Genomic DNA, 17,296 nt, shown 5'->3' on the forward strand with positions numbered 1-17,296 from the left:
TTTCGTATATTAAAAAAATCTAAACGAGTTAATTCCTCACCAAAACATTTTTTTATTATATTTCCTTTATCTTTTACAAGCTAAAGGTCTAAAAGTAACTTTTATGAAGCGTTGTGTTTCATACTTTGAAACTGATCAGACTGAACGATTTTAAAGTTGCAAACCATACAAATAAACAAATTACAGTGATTTCGCTGAGCTTGGTTTCTTTACTCTCTCCCTGGTGGCCTTACGGTTCAGCGACATATCTGTGGAACGTACGTTTTCTGAAACCAATTTAATAATTGAGAAACAATGCATGAAAACCTACTTGAAGATCTCCTTAGAACCAGAGCCCAGAGATAGCTTGAATTGTGCTGCAACCGGTTGCAGTTACCGAAAGAGACGAAAGCCCTTTTCAGTGTCAGTATTTACGACGTATCAAAGAACAATGACGCAAAAGAGGGCCGTAATGAGGATCTATTTTAAAGTTTGGTTTAGATACTCTTATCAGTTTGTGAAATGTATATAGTTCATTAAGAAATTATTTGGGTATTCGGACTTCAAGCTTTCATTTATACTGGAATTTACTATGAACAAATTAAGTGGACATTAGCATCATTTTCTGCGATGACATCGAAACCTCAGAGTTGGGGATTAAGTTTTCCTTCAATTAATTTTATCAATGGACCTTCTTAAATTATCTTTGTATCTTAATATTTTGTTTAAAAAACATTTCATTGTACGAAAATTTCAACAAATTAATTTTCCGTCTTTGTGATCCGCAGGCTTCTTATCTGTAAAACAAGTTTAATTTTCGTTAACATGATGACATTTCCTATAATCGAGTTAAGTACAAAAGGTCTGTGAATAGTTCAGAACCAGCTTGTATCGGTTGGTTGCGTGCGACATATTTTGCTTTGAACACATTTTTTTTTTGTTTGAATTTATGTACAAAGCTACACAATGAACTATCCGTGCTCTGCCCACCACGGGTATCGAAACCCGGTGTCTAGCGTTGTAAGTCCGCAGACATACCGCTGTGCCACTGGGGAGGCTGAACACATATTAATGGCTGTTGTCGGTATTTTAAAACCATTACATTTATTCTCCTATTTATTGTGTAGTAAGCGATCTTACTTTACTATTTTTAGGTGAATACTCGTTTTTTTTGTTTTGTTTTGTTTTTTACGTGTAAGATTTTAATTAACGTGACAGCAACATTTTTTAAAGGTTCTTATGAAACAAAATACACAAAATTTAACCGGTGACATAAAACGTTTACTGTCGATTGCATCTTGGATTGCAGATTTGATTACCAGAATTTATTGGGTTATACTTTTGGGCTAACTTAAGTGGAAAATGTTAAGCTAATTTTGGGCTGTTTTTGAATGAAAGTTAAGTTACAAACGTCATACAGTTTGTTTGTTTGTTGAATTTCGCACAAAACTACTCGAGGGCTACCTGCGCTAGCCGTTCCTAATTTTGAAGTGACAGACTGAAGAGAAGACAGCTAGTCAACAACCAATATCAATTCTTGGGATACTCTTTACCAATTAACAGTGGGATTAACATTCACGTTACAAAGCTCCTACTGCTGGAGTACAGAGCATGTTGTGCGACGGGTTCGATCCCGCAACCCGCAGATTGCTAGTCGAGGGCCCTTACAACCAGACCATGCCAGACCCACGTAATACGTAACTGAAAACCTTGAAAGTCGCTTGTTTGTGAAACGTTTATTTTGTTATGTAATAAACATTCTAAGCATAAATATAAAACTTCGTTAAATTTTACAATAACAGTGGGTTAATTTTATATGCGAGTAGGCAGAAGATTTTATAGTTGGCTACTTCCAAATCTCGCGAGAAAGACAGACACAGGAAATGATAGGACTGAGATAAGAGTTTATTGAAGTTCTGATAAATACCCTAACAAATAATGATCATAACTCCCCTTCCCTCTTATATTTTCTAAGAAGATCTAGGCTGATCCCAAAAACTTCAACAACAACTAATCACTCAGAATATCCCATTAGCAACTAAATCAAAAGTTAAAATAAACCCCAAATTATAATACGAAAATTAACATGGCAAATAACTCATTGTCTGTTATAAATTAACCATGATTTATCCTGTCATTGCCAATATATATATCTAACTATTATTAACATTTTGTAAAACTGTATTAGCCTAATTCTGATATAATTATAAGAGCAATTTTTAGTACTAGTTTTCAAAAAGGAACACTTAAAAAAATTTTCATTAGTAGAGCTATGCAATTACTTTTTTGGGTGACTTTCAGATATTTTTAAATATGATGAACATACATAGTAAGCTTCATAAAATGATCAACTGAACATACAAAACCTGATTATTAAAGATAATAAAACTAGCTTTTAAAATCTAGGGTTTAGGTATTAAACTGTAGAGCAATTCTCCTAAAAAACAGATGTACACTTATAATTCACATTTACAAGAAAGATTTCTATAGAACAAAGTTCTCATTATAGATGTAAATAACATTTTAAATAAATAATTTTTAGCATTAAATTTTTGATACAACTGTCTTATCTAGAGTTCTTTGTTGCAGGAATGATGCCTTAACAAAAAATTAAATTTTGCATGTTCAATAAACTAACATTTATGACTTTTTCTACAAACCAAATTATTAAAATTTATTCGTTTTCATTGTTTCTTTTACATAAAAATTATATACAAAAGAAGCTCAATACACAGAATGTTTAACAAAAACATTTTGATGTGTTTTATTGGATCATTTAATCTACCACAACAACCTAAGTAAATAAATTTACACTCATGTACTACATAATAGCTGGTAAAATCTTAATGTTTCAAGATTTCATGAAATTTAAGATCAATTTGTTAAATGAAAAACTATTTTTCATATTTATTACCAGCTTAAAGATGTCAAGTACTTTTCATTGCTGTACATCTTTGATTTATATGAATCATGGATTTCATACATTTTATTATTGGTAGAAACATCTTTTACAATAAGTTGTTAATTAATACTTTGTATCATTTGAAACACTTAATCCAATAATACTGAATAAAACAGTACAACTAATTTAAAATATTGATGTTTTACATTTGTTTTGTTATATTTTATGACTTTGTAAACCATAAAATCATTTAAATCAAAAATGAGTTAACTTGTTCAATATTATTACTAGTTCAATCCTTCAACTTTGTAGACATGCAATTTTTCATTCTATCATACATGTAATGTACTGGCTACAAATTGCACTGACTTACAATCAAAATATATTTATGTTGATACCACAGAAGCATACAAGGAAAAATTAGCAAGAGAATGATATAATTATAGTTAAAATATGAAAAAAATACCCAAGTTTTCAGCCCTTTTACTTCCCAATTATTTTTCCAACACTGGTTTTATGAATAATAACAGCACATCATGCCTTAAAAACTTCACTAACCTTTCCTAATTTAGTAGTAAAATAATTTATACACAATATAAATTGTACATATAACTTTTCACAAAATTCAGCTCTAATGACAAAGTTTGTCTGAAAGATCAATAATTTGGTTAAATAGTTATATAATAGTTACAACTACTGAAACAATAACTTTAAACTTCATTAGAAACATAGATTAAAATCAAAATATTTACAACTAACTAACATAAATAGTATCATAGTGACATATAAGCATTGACTGTTCCAGTTAGGACAGATGCTTGAAAATGATAGCTCACAGTTGTGGAAACATCCGATTTAAACTTGTGTTTTAAAATTTTAATTTATTTGGTCATTTAGTTTGGAGTACTAACTTTTTTTCCAGTCAACTACATCGAAATACAATAAAACTAACAGAAAAATATTGTTGTAAGTTATATTTTCAATGTTTTAATTTGGATGTTTGCTAGAGAGAGCTAATGATGTAATCATCTAGAAATTTCTTCAAGTAAATAAAAATAAGAGCATCATATTAACATGAATAATCAGCATTGACTGGGTTCAGTTAGTAAAGTACTCAGTGAGTGATGAGTTAGTGTCAGAAAAGTTAGAAGAGATTTATGTTATAAGAGAGATTTATCACATCTATTCATTATTTGATCTATTAGTGAGGAAATTCTGTAAGCAAGTTTATTTGTGAGTTTGGCATATTTACCATGTGTCTTGAAATTTCTGTTGAAATGTTGCTTTCTGCACTTAAGCCTACAACTTGTATCAAAGTGAAAGTAGTATGTAGCAAATATTGAGAAAAAAATAATTGATTTGTTATCATTACATGGATTGAAATTGTCATTATTTTTACCCAAATAATCCAAAAGAACTTGCCAATGATAGAATAAATTGCAGCAATAACAATAACTTGTGAGTGTAAACACATCACAATGGAATATTAAATGTCATGTGTACCTATTTACTTAACTTATTCAACTAAATTGTTTAATAATATTAACCAGAAAATTAGTCATGAACAAGTCATTAAAGTTAAACATTAATGAGTACTGAAGATTGACAAAACTATCCTTAAAAGATATCAAGTAACGGTATGTAAACTAAGACTGCTACTTTGTTTCTTACAACAACAAAAATCACCTCCATAACACAATTTAATTTAATACACTACTAAGTGTATGAGAGTTCCTTATTTTGTAGATGGTAGCAAACAATTAAAAGTGTAACTTCTTACAGAGATTGACATCAACATCATTTGTAGGTTATTAAAATATTACCTTGATTTTTTGAAGTTAAAGAACTATTACAGTTCTTAGAAAAAAAAATTAACACAGGTTTAAATTCATGAACTTGCAAGAACAAATAATTTACACAAATTTTGTGACCTTTTGGAAAAAACTTTTGATATCAAACCTAATGACATTCAACTAAAAGTGTTATGCACACCAACACTCATATGTAGCTACATGAAAAGCTATAAAACAAAACTTAGTTCAAAAAATTGATTCTACAGGAAAATGCATCAAGTCTTCTGAAAAATGTAGTCTTATTAATGTAATAACTGTTTGGCACAATAATTTCTACCATAATATGACTTTTACAAAAAATTGATCATCAGTCTTTGAATAATGTTACAGAATAATTTAAGTAGCTGATTGTCATGTTTCTATATTAGACATCACTTAACATTTTAAGACTTCAAAATGAAAAGTACATTTCAGAAAAGTAGTAAAAATAAATTTGCTCAAGTGAACAAGCAATTCCTATAAATTTCAAAACACCTGTACTTGTTATATTGCTAGAATGTAAATAATATTAATTAAAGAATTAGTTGCAAACAACATTCATTAACTAGATAAATGACACAGACTTCTCTCACATGTGTACATGACCAATAACACTGCTATAAAAGGACAGATTCAAGTATAAACGTTACTTTGAAAAACTTTATTAGTTCATGTACTAACAAATTATAACAATGTATATGATGAAAAAACAACCACTAAGTCCAGAAAAAAGTTATATTTATTTCACTCGATATTTCATTTTTACAACTTAAGAAGCATCCAACTACACATATTCCCTATTGTCAACAAGAACTGAAAAAGTTGATGTTGTTTCAATAGCATGGATTAATAATCAAGCTACCATCATTATAGAAGGGGAAACAAGAGTGTAGCTATCATTTGGAACAAAAAATCCAATGCTTTCTTGAAAGTAATAACACTAACATTAAAATTAATGTGATAACACCTAGTGTTAATAATGAAGAACTGTATGAAGTTAACACCAAGTGTTAATGGTGAAGAACTGTATGAAGTAGTAGAAAACAATGAAGTAATTCCACAACATGCTTTTTCTATTTTACCAAAAGGCCCAAAATTCTGCATACAAAGACCAAACCAACAGAAGACACATAACTTCAGATTGTGTCTGGTTTACAAAAAATGTATTTACACACTTAGGTGGTCTGCCTTCATTGATTATAAATACCAAGAAAAGGAAAATACATATGCTAATCACAGCCAGAACATGGCACAGACTACTGGGACATTTCCTTTTATTTATACTTCAGGAAGTAAGATACAATTTAAATTCAAATGTGCAGTTGACAACCCTAAAATACAATGACCCAAAGTTTCTGAAGTGCTTGAATGCTCTGTTGCTTGTATAAAATGCTATTTAGTAAACATTTCCACAAGAATAAAAAGCTAAGCTAAAAAAAAACCAATAATACAACATAATCCTCTTCCAAGAATTAAACAAGACAAAGAACTTTTAATAAAAACTTCAGACAATGGAAAATGTTTTGTTGTTATGAAAGACTTCACCTGTGTAAACAGTTCTATTTTAAGTGATACTTACCTCTCACAAGAAATCAAAATTGATGTTGGAATGAAAACTAAACTTTCGTTTAAGGAATTCAAGCATTACCAGCAACATATACAAACCACAGAAGTACATCACAGTTCGTTAGCTTACCAACAGATCACAAGGAAGGCATGTCACTCCGACCAATAGTATCCATCTGTGGGTCAGCAACAGTCTCCTTCTTGGTTAAGTGAAAAGATAATCCACCCACTATTATCTTATGTTCCAGCACAACAGAGAAGTACAAATGGTTTTGCAAAGTTAGAAGAGGTATCAATTCAACAAAACTTACTCATTTTCAGTCTAAATGTACTCTCTCTCTCTACTCATCAATACCAATAAATGAAGGTTTATCAGAAATAATGAATATCACAGAAAAATACCAAAAAAGCCTGAATCATTTTTCATTATTTCCCTGGGAAATTTAGAATGATGCCTTCACTTTGTTCTGATGAACAGTTATTTCAAGTTCAACAAAAACAAAAATATTTCCTATGGAAAACAGAGTTGCAGTAGATTTTGCTATAGTGTCCATACACATATTAGAAAATGATACACTAATTTCATGATTCTAAAAAGAAGGTGAAATATTTGTGTTGTGGTTAAGGTATACAGGTGATATCTTTGGCAGTTGGTCTTCCATTTTACATAGACTGGAAAGATTTCATAATATTTGACCAGCTTACAAACAAATATAACCTTTTTTTACTCTAGAACACTCAGCTTCCTAGATGTATTTCTTGATTATTCATAAAGCAAACTTATAATAAGTGTATACTAAAAGCTCTCATCTAGACTGGTATTTCTACATTCAGATTCACATCACCCTACTAAATATGAAAAAGTAACTATCATAGGATGGGCCAAGAAAATTAATTGAATTTTAAATTCTAATGAAAGCAAACTCAAGGGGCTTACAGATCTACAACATGTGCTAAAACTGAATGGTTACTCAGATAGTTTTATCTTTGATTTATTTAAACAATCTTCAAAGGAAATTAAAAGAGGGACATAATTACATGCAAGGAGGATGCCACACGTAATTGTAGAACTTGGAATACACCATCCATTAGTGACAGACTTACAATCAATGATACAATGGGCATGGTTACCAATAACAATTGTACAAAAACCAGGAACAAATATTAATACATTTTGCATACAATTCAGGTAATGCTTGCAAGAAAAAGAAATAGTTTGCTTTTACATTGGAGAAACATTTTGTGCATAACACAACAGATTTATTAAACATGCATGAGACTTAAATCAACTCAACAAAGATGTCAGTGCCATAGTATAGTGGTTCCCAAACACTTTTAGTCTGAGGCTCCCGTGATGTAAAAAATGCCTTAACCCCCCCCCCCCACACACACACACACAGACTACTTTAGTGTGGTGATTGAAAAACAGTGCCATAGTAAAAACAATAACATCCCTTTTCAACATACTGTATCATTTACTTAAATCTACATAATTTTTATTGGCTTATTGTTTATTTAGAATTAAAATTAATTTGGCACCTCTGTTTTCAGCCCATTTTTGGCAGACCCCAAAAAAAGCTTCATGGCCCCCAGGGGGGCTGCAGCTCCCACTTTGGGGAATACTGCCATATTGAACCACTATATAAAAGAAACATGGTTGACTGACATCTGGTTACCCTTTACAAATAGAAATCCTTGCAACAGATAATAATTTTCTTGATTGCAAATATAAAGACATATTTTGAAATTTAAGATAAATTAATCATGACATGGAAGGGCTAAATTAGCATAGACCCCCCTCAGTTAATTTCACTTTTCAAATTTTTCCTTCTTTTAATTATATAATCTTATTTTAGATAACTTTTTATGTCAATATTCAATTGATTTTCACTACATTTTTAGGCTGTATACCTACATTCATATGATCAAACATTAGTGCTGCTGTGTATCATTGTTTTATTTCAATGTAAACTATTTTATCCATGTAGCCTTGTTCAATATTCTCCATTGGTCCTATAACAAATCTAAATGTATATGTGTGTAAGTAACAAGATCCTTCTGAAAAAGTTGTAAAAACAAAACTTGGTGGGAAATAAATAAACGTTATTCAGGAGTATGTAGTTATTTTTTCTCCATATAAAATGTCTAAATTACTCCAATCAACACTTCATATTATGAAATTATAGCATTCACAAAAATAATGAAGATTGATGTTTTTAGGTAATTACATGTAGCTGGATATCAATGAACAAGAGAAAATCATTGCCACCAAACAAAAAATAAAAAACCTAATACTTTAGTAAACTCATACGTAATGAAAATTATACATATATTAAATTAGAGTGTAACCAAAAACATTAAGTTCACACTGCAATAAGCCACATTTTGCTTAACTAACAACCCATATCATGCAACCACTAAAACAAAACAACCTTTGATTGTGGATTACAGCAGCACATCATAAATTAACAACATTAGTTCACATGTAATATTTTTCTTCTAAAATGAGTACTTATTTAAATCTTGCATGACAAGAAGCTATCTTAAATCTTTAAATAAAGCTATTTGGTTTAATTTATTTCATTTTACTAGTTTTTTTAATCAGATAGAGAATCTTTACTAGTATCAACCCCAGCTTTATTAACACTTGGGGTATCAACTTGGAGAACTGCTTGTATTCCACCATTACCATCCACAGGGGAACGCTGAAGAACTACCGAGTCTTCTCCCAGAAGTGTACAGAGTTCCTGAAGTCTGCATTCCATCTGTGGTACTCCTGTTAACTGGGCTTCTAACCTTTCTTTCTCTTCTCGTAATGACAAACGAGTATTAGTGTCAAGAGGCTCTAAACGCCAATTCCCTTCTCCATCAAACTGCAGAAGATGGGTGTGGAACTGCCTAAAAATATATGTGACACAAGCAACTTCAGAATGTACAAATTATTGGATAATATATACAAGTTGATAGTCTGAAGATATATAAAGCAATCTAATTTAAAGAAAAGAATACAATAATCAAAATATTTACAATGTACAGTTACAATCATGGTAAAATCAGAAACGTACATAAAAGTTGTTTGCATACAGTTCTATTTAACTTAAAATAGTTTACACTTGTTTTATAGTGCATAAACTATAAACCCACAGATTATCTTTATTTGAAAGATTCACATATACATTCAATGGAATTCATGAGAGTAAAACAGAGGAATTACAATTTCAATCACACATATAAAATACCACATTTCCAGTCACCCTTGACCTAGTTAATATTAACTTCAGACCAAAACAAGTTATCTACAAAAAAAGGGAGTAAACGTAGGGACGGCTAATATCACTCCTTCAAAAACAATGCAAAGAAGATAGCAGGGATGGCATTTGCATCACATCTACATAATAGCAGAAATACACAGTAACATCCTTACTATCTTGTTTTCATTGTTTTTGAAGGATTGATATCAGCCATCTCTACATTTATTTCCTTTTTTTTTTTAAAGTTTTTCCTTACTTGTTTTTTTTTTCTTAATCCAGTGTTTCAATAGACATAGGTAGGTTGTATTCATAACCAAGTTCTAAATACTTCATTTATGGATATAAACATATATCATCTGGAACCTTTACTTCTGGGTATAACCTTAAAAAACATCTTTAGTCTAAGTACTTTAACAAATCTTAGTTCAGACAAATAATCCAACTTAACCCTAAGTTTTTGAACATGACATTTCAGGCACAGATTTTTAATTTCCTTGCAAGTAACAGAAAACTGCAAATTCCTCCTTAGCAAAGTATGTTTTGCCAGGATTTTAAATTCCTTGAGGATATCCAATATCTACCTTTTTGTTCAATAATTCAATGTACTCAAAAACATCTGAATATTTTAACTGAAAACATTAACTACTGATGCAACAATAACATTCCCTATATTTTGGATGTTAGTTATTTCACCAAATGTTGCCTTTGTTAGCTATCATCTGCTGAATATATTCACAACTTATCATAAGGTCAACATTTCATACAGAAAAACAAAAGCAACCTAGTTTCCCAAAACAGTAAATGTAAAAATGCTTTATTTAATCAGTGATCAAGATATATTAGGTAAGCTCCAATGTAGTAACATATCAACTTCATATTAAACATGTTTTTTTTTATTAAACATATAATAAACATAACCTAACACACAAAACTGAGAGCCTATTGGGCATAATAGAAGTGATGCTTTAACTTTAGTTTCCTGAATTCTCATAAACTTAAATTCTACATTAAAAAACTGAATTTGTTGTATTGTAAACTTTCTGTATTGTAAGTTAATGCCCTGTTTCTATTTGTAATACTTCTCACCCTTCAGTTACCACATAGGTATTTTTGACAGAAAACATGAATGCTGAATAGTAGCTTTAATAAGTAGTGTCTTTGTACTAAAACAAAACAAGCCTTCAAGGGTAGTACTTCATATACACGTCAAGCAGTAAACAATGCATTCACTGAAGCTAATTCGTTTTTTTAGAACTAACAACCAGAAATTAGATTACATGTATTTTTCTTACTTTTAGGCTTGAAAAGTTTTGGCTGGTTTAGTCTCAATGCTGCAGAATGGACTTTACACAATCCACCCACTGTAGAGATTAAACCCTAACTTTTAGTACTATAAGCCCTCAAGATTACCAGTGAAATACTGAAGGAAAGTTTTACAAGAAAATTTCATTTTTTTTTCCAAGCTATTGTTCAAGGAATGTAACATGGTGGTCACATACATGAGCCGATCACATTAAATAACAAAAATATCCCATACCAGAAAAAAAAATCATTAGTTTGGCAATAGTTTTGTTAAAAACACTTTCATAATTACAAAATTTAAAGATTTGTTAGAGTTATTAAATAATACATCACATAGACCTAATGTTGTTGCATTTTATGCACTAGCAAATGCTTTACCATTTTAACAAATCAATTACTTGTCTAAGTTATATTTTCCAGTAGCAAAGTATTGGATGGACTCTAATCATTAAGAAAGAACATACATGTACACGCACGATAGGTTTTTAATATTAATGGCCGAGATGGATATACTTATAAACCTTTTAAGTTGACTTTTGCACAAAGTACTCGATGATCATCTACACTAGGTTTCCCTAATGTAACGTGATAGACTAGAGTGATGGCAACTAGTTAACCTCCATCCACCAACTCATGGGCTACTTTAATCAAATAGTGGGATTTGACTGTCACTCTTATGATTCACTCAGAGCATCAAAGCGCACAGCACAAGCCAGAGAATCTTAGTCAGCTCATCTCATTAATTAAGTAGATATAGACTTTCAGTAACACAGTATATCCAAAAATGAGAACAGTGTTTCAGCTTTATATTCACCTGTGAACTTAATATCTTCTTGTATATTAACAATTGTAAAACAATTTTTCTATCATACTATTTTTAGTCATAATTGGGAATGTTTCATTTACATATCTACAAGTATGCCCTTAGTTTTAACACTTTCATAATCGGGAATGTTTAATTTACACATCTACAGGTATGCTCACAGTTTTAACACTTTCATAATTAGGAATGTTTAATTTACAGATCTACAGGTATGCCAATAATTTTAACACTATTTTACTTACAATTTTAAGTCTTATTCAACATCAACTTTCAGAATCAAAATAAAAGATAGAAAGTTCATACAAATACACATTATATGACTGATGACATTTAGAAACCTGTACAGCTATAGGTTTATGCAAGTCAGATGACACTAGAAAATAATTAATCTGAAACTTGTGAAACTTTAATATTTTTCATAAGTACTGTAAAGTATATGTTTGTGAAACATGGCCTAAATTTACAGATTAGATTTATATGGTTCATACATAGCCATTATTAGTTTAGAACAACTGACCACAGATAGGGCAGCCAATCAACAGCAACTACTTCCTAGTACATGACTACTTTTAACCAGATAATGAGATCAACTATCATAGTTATGATGCCTCACTAATGAAAGTGTAAAGTGTAAACAATCATATGTTAAGGCTTAAACTTTGGTCTTTCCAATCTGTGGTCTGGCACACGCAGTTTACTTGTTAATTTGCTTTCATATACTTTATATAAAAACACTTGTTAAAATTATGAATATACTCAGTTCTTTACTAATTTTCAACAAATTTATATTACACTGTACCTGATTTTGAGCTACAAGGTATCCTCTACTGGATAAGATTGTGTTATTGTATAAAGCTTGTAACATGTTAAAAGTGGATTGTTTGCTTTTATAATATGTATAAATGTAAATAGAAAATTTTAAAGCAACTTCAAATAAGGGTGAAATTATTATAGTAAAACAGCAAAAAAAATTAAACTTACCACAGAGATGGACGATGAGTGATGGTCAATAGAGAAATTCCAAAATCCTTTGCAGCCTGATACATCTTACTCTCAACATCAATAGACACTGCACTAGTACACTCATCAAGAAGGGCAAACTGGGGTCTAAAACACAGTTTTGATGAATTATTTACATTTTCATAAATTTTTCTCTCAACAAATTTAGCTAAAAAAAGACGACAGTCTGCCCTTGAATCCCTTCCCTCCAAAATAAGCTGAATTTTGACTACATTACACTTTCCTCTGAATAATGAACCAAACTAATGTCACTAGTTTTAAAAAAAGATCCAGGAATTTATTTCTTCCTTAAATACACATGAACTAAATACATGTACCTCACTTGTGTAAGACCTCCTAAAAAGACATAAAACATATGTACTTAAAAATATTATTTATTTTACTATAGTTATATATATATATATATTTATTTATTTATTTATTTTTTTAAACAAAGCATACTTTATTTTTATTCAAAGAGATATAACAGCTTTACTATCAATACTGGAAACAAACATGATGTTAGAAAAACACTTAGGTTCAAACAATCAATTTAACACAAAGATACAATACCCTATAACCCAAGCACTTTCAAAATGTGGACCTTTCTTCTCCAGGGACAAAAGAGGGATTTCTAGTTAAATACTGGGAACAAAACATAGTAGAGAAATCTAATCAAACTCAAGAATTATTATATAATTTTATATATCTCAACATCTACCAAAGAAAGTGCCTGAAAAAGAACAATGCTCCCCCAACTGAGTATTTTTTCCTCTGACAAAGATTTTTTTTAAAGTATTATATACACATTTATGGCTTCTTGCATAACCAAATGGTGCTTATGCAACAAGCTATACAACCACCATTTTAATGGTCCGTTAGTCAGAAAAGGAAGGCCCACATTTTCCCCATTTCTTCACTACAATAGCGACAGTTATATAGCATGTAAATAGATTATGAACAAGAAAATAAGATACAACGAGTAGCTTAGACTTTTGAGGCATAATAGGAAAACAGTTTTCATTTGTGTTTGAATAACCCAGATAATACTTTAGAAAACTCTCCTTAAAATGATTCTTTGGTTTAAGACTAGCACATGATGTGTCTTCTCTTAAGGCACAATACATAAACATTTTTAATTAGTGTTTGAATAGCCCAGATAATACTTTAGAAAACTCTCCTTAAAATGATTCTTTGGTTTAAGACTAGCACATGATGTGTCTTCTCTTAAGGCACAATACATAAACATTTTTAATTAGTGTTTGAATAGCCCAGATAATATTGTAGCAAACTCTTCATATATTGATTCTTTGATTTAACATGACTGGTGCATAAATGTGTCTTCCCTCAAAGGGAGATATTAGTGGTTATACAACTGCTAATATGACCCTAACTAGTACTGTGAATCATTTTCAATGATGGAATAGGTAAACTATCATGAAGTCTTCTAAATAAAAACAAACAAAACATTTTAGTTAAAACTAGTAATACAACTAAAATGAAATACAGATTACACAAATTATTCATATCAATCAATAAATTACACATGCTAAGCACTTATATCCAGCAAATTATAACATATGCAACCATTATGTTATTTATGTACACAGTTGGTGGTTGTTAGTGTAACTCTGGAGAGGGAGGGAGATCTTCCATGATTAAGTAATAATGCTATTATAATTAAGAAAATACATTCTCTTTTGTATGGGAAAAAAAATATTCTATGCAGAATTAAAAAAGGAATCCTAGCTTATTAAGATACAACAGTACTCTCATAGGTTTAATTTTATGTCTAAAATGTTATTCCTTCCCCCATTTGATCTATGCTTGTAATGTATCATTGAACTATTAACTAGAATAAAATGTGAAATTGCAAAAAAATACAAATGTATATGGTTTAATAAAGACAAAGCAAGACAGGCTGTACATTAAGAGTCACAGTTTGTTTAATTGTCATTTTGTAAAGTTTCAATATAATGAGTCATGCTGGTTTGAAATTATTGATATTTTATCAGAGGATACACAACAAAGGCAGTTTATCCATATGTTTATAATATCACATTCTGATGAAAATTTTTTACTTTTAATATAAATCACAAAAATGCTATTATAGTATAAACAACATTACATATTTTGATAATTGTGAATATTCCATTTAGACTTTTAATAACATAAGGAACACATTCATTGTTGTAAAATGGAATATTCTTAAATTATGCTTTTCACAGATCAAATATTTATTAAACAATATTTCTAATGTGTGTACATGAATAAAAAATATCAAAAAAATTCAGCTGCTAACCATACACTGCAGTAAACTCATAATTCCTGTGCACATAATAATAAAATCATCCAAATACTGTATTATTCTTGCACATGCTTTGAAACTGTGTGCATCAAGTTCCTCTATATAAAAATATATTGAAATATTTCAATCAACGTGGCCATATATTTATTAACTAATCTCATTACCAAAAATATTTTTCAGGTTTATGCAAGTTGTATTCATTCATGAGATTGTCAGATTATACTTAGAAATAACTAAGTTATAAATTCTAATTACACACACAGGATACTTCATACATGGAATCAGACCTACCATTAAAACATTTATAGTGATATCATTCCTATGTCATCACAATGCTAAATCCTACTTATAGAGGCTACAATAAGTGACACAGACATGAATGGTACTGTATACTGCAAGCACCAAAACAAACAGCCTTCATCTAAATAGTAATATGTTAAGAGCTTTTAAGCTGTAGTAAAATGATTCTCCATCACCTAGTTTTTGGAAACTAGACACAGTTTTTTTTTTCCCCACAGCCCTTAGACTCCATTAAAGTAGCACCCAACTACTATTTATGTAATATATTAAAGCTGCCATAATACTCCCCCAACAAAATTCTTTATTCAATGAGCAAAATAACACAGTCTGGTCCATTTCATTCACTGGTCCAAGTTTAACCATTTCTACAAATATTCATGGATAATAAATGAAGTCGTATTCTCGGAAACTCTTAAAGGTGCCACATTAGTTACTGTGAATGAAACATTTTGTTTTTCAAAATTCTTTTAATATGATTTCTTTTTAAAACTTCATGTTATCTTCATATTACTGATATTATATACATTTCCATCCATATTCTACTTTATATGGGCTTTTATTAACTGTCAGGATATTCTACTTATTTCTTGGACATAATCAGCTAATAATGATCCCAGCCCAAGCTGTACTATGCATTATGTGCTATAGGCAATGCCTAGTTATGTACATTTTGCTTTATAAGGAATTAAAATAAAATTACTGATAAATTATTATTTTATATAATCAATATACTTAGTTGTGATGATTAATTGGATAAATACAAATACAGGTATGAATCAAAAATTTTCCCAAAAGTGTATAGATTTGCTCTATCTTTGAACTTCTAGACTTTACTGAAATAATCAAACTGTTTCTTTTCATTTTGATATCTTTCAAATCTTTTTTATACAGATATGTCAATGACATAATATACCCAGGATTTCCTCTATAACTACTGATGTGAGGACTGTTTTTATTAATGCACTAAAACTTGTAAAATGAAAATAACATATTTATTGAAAACAGCCTATCTCTAAACAGTAACTTGTTATGGGCTTTTATGTTGTAATAAATCAATCTTGCGTGACTTAGGTTTGAGAAGACTAGACAAAGTTTTTTCAGAGCCCTTACACTCGCTTTAAACAAGAACCTAGATACTGTTTACATAATCTATTATAGCTGCTTTAATACTCCATGACAATTAACAGTAAGCAAAAAAGATCAATGTAGATAAAACAACTATTATGCATAAAATATGCATATTTAAGTGCTAAATGTACCATAATTAACATGTATGCAATTTTTTTGGCACTAATGATAAATTATCTGTTTTGTCATCAATGTCCTAAAAGCATCACTAAATCACATGAAATTCACTGAAATTCTCTGGTAAACAATGCAAAAAACTACAATTCTCCAACTTTTTTTTGGTTTCCTTGATCCATGGAAACTGTGGTAAATATATACAAAGGCTTCCATGGCATATAACATCTAACTCTTTCAGCACGGGCTCATTCCCTGGGACTGACCTCATAACAATTTTGTGCTTGTTATAATTTTCATACTATAACTTTTAAATTAGTAAGTCTATGTTAACAAAATTTATCACATTATCAGAAACCATTACAATGCTTTTATATTTAAAATATCAATTTTTTTTTATAAAGTCTTGAGGTTTGTAAAGCAATGTTTTTCTCATGCCTTTTTTTTTTCTTTTCGTACAATTTCCAATCCAACATGCAACATAAGATGAAAAATACTTTGTGCATCAGAAAATTTTCAAATTTCACATGCAATATCCAGATAGTTATCAAACGTATCTTAATAAAAAACTTTATATTTTATCTCTTATCTTATTTTCACTAACGAATCTCTGTATGGGTTCAGTAGATTTGACCGATCTCGTAACCACATTAAAAAAATTAGGAAATAATTATAAATTATGCCTATTTCGTTCTAGAATGACTACAAATTATAACACAAAAACATTTTTATTTTAGACTAAATAGCTTAAATCTCATAATATTATACATTTATATATATTTATTATTTTTA

At 29.9% G+C, this 17,296-nt stretch overlaps 1 protein-coding gene across 1 annotated transcript in view; it reads right to left on the reverse strand.

Annotated features, from left to right (window-relative positions):
* Nucleotides 1–1,869: 1,869 nt before the first annotated feature.
* Nucleotides 1,870–17,296, reverse strand: part of LOC106465934 (ATP-binding cassette sub-family D member 2-like) — a 47,803-nt gene continuing 32,376 nt past the window's right edge. The window contains exons 6-8 of the mRNA XM_013926176.2: nt 12,998–13,011; nt 12,637–12,900; nt 1,870–9,177 (exon numbers count right to left, since the gene is read on the reverse strand). Coding sequence (XP_013781630.1) covers nt 8,877–9,177; nt 12,637–12,900; nt 12,998–13,011 — 579 coding nt within the window. The 3' untranslated portion in view covers nt 1,870–8,876. The remainder of the gene's footprint in view (nt 9,178–12,636; nt 12,901–12,997; nt 13,012–17,296) is intronic.

The sequence above is a fragment of the Limulus polyphemus genome, unplaced genomic scaffold, assembly GCF_000517525.1.
Source record: "Limulus polyphemus unplaced genomic scaffold, Limulus_polyphemus-2.1.2 Scaffold2098, whole genome shotgun sequence".
NCBI classification, from domain to species: domain Eukaryota; kingdom Metazoa; phylum Arthropoda; class Merostomata; order Xiphosura; family Limulidae; genus Limulus; species Limulus polyphemus.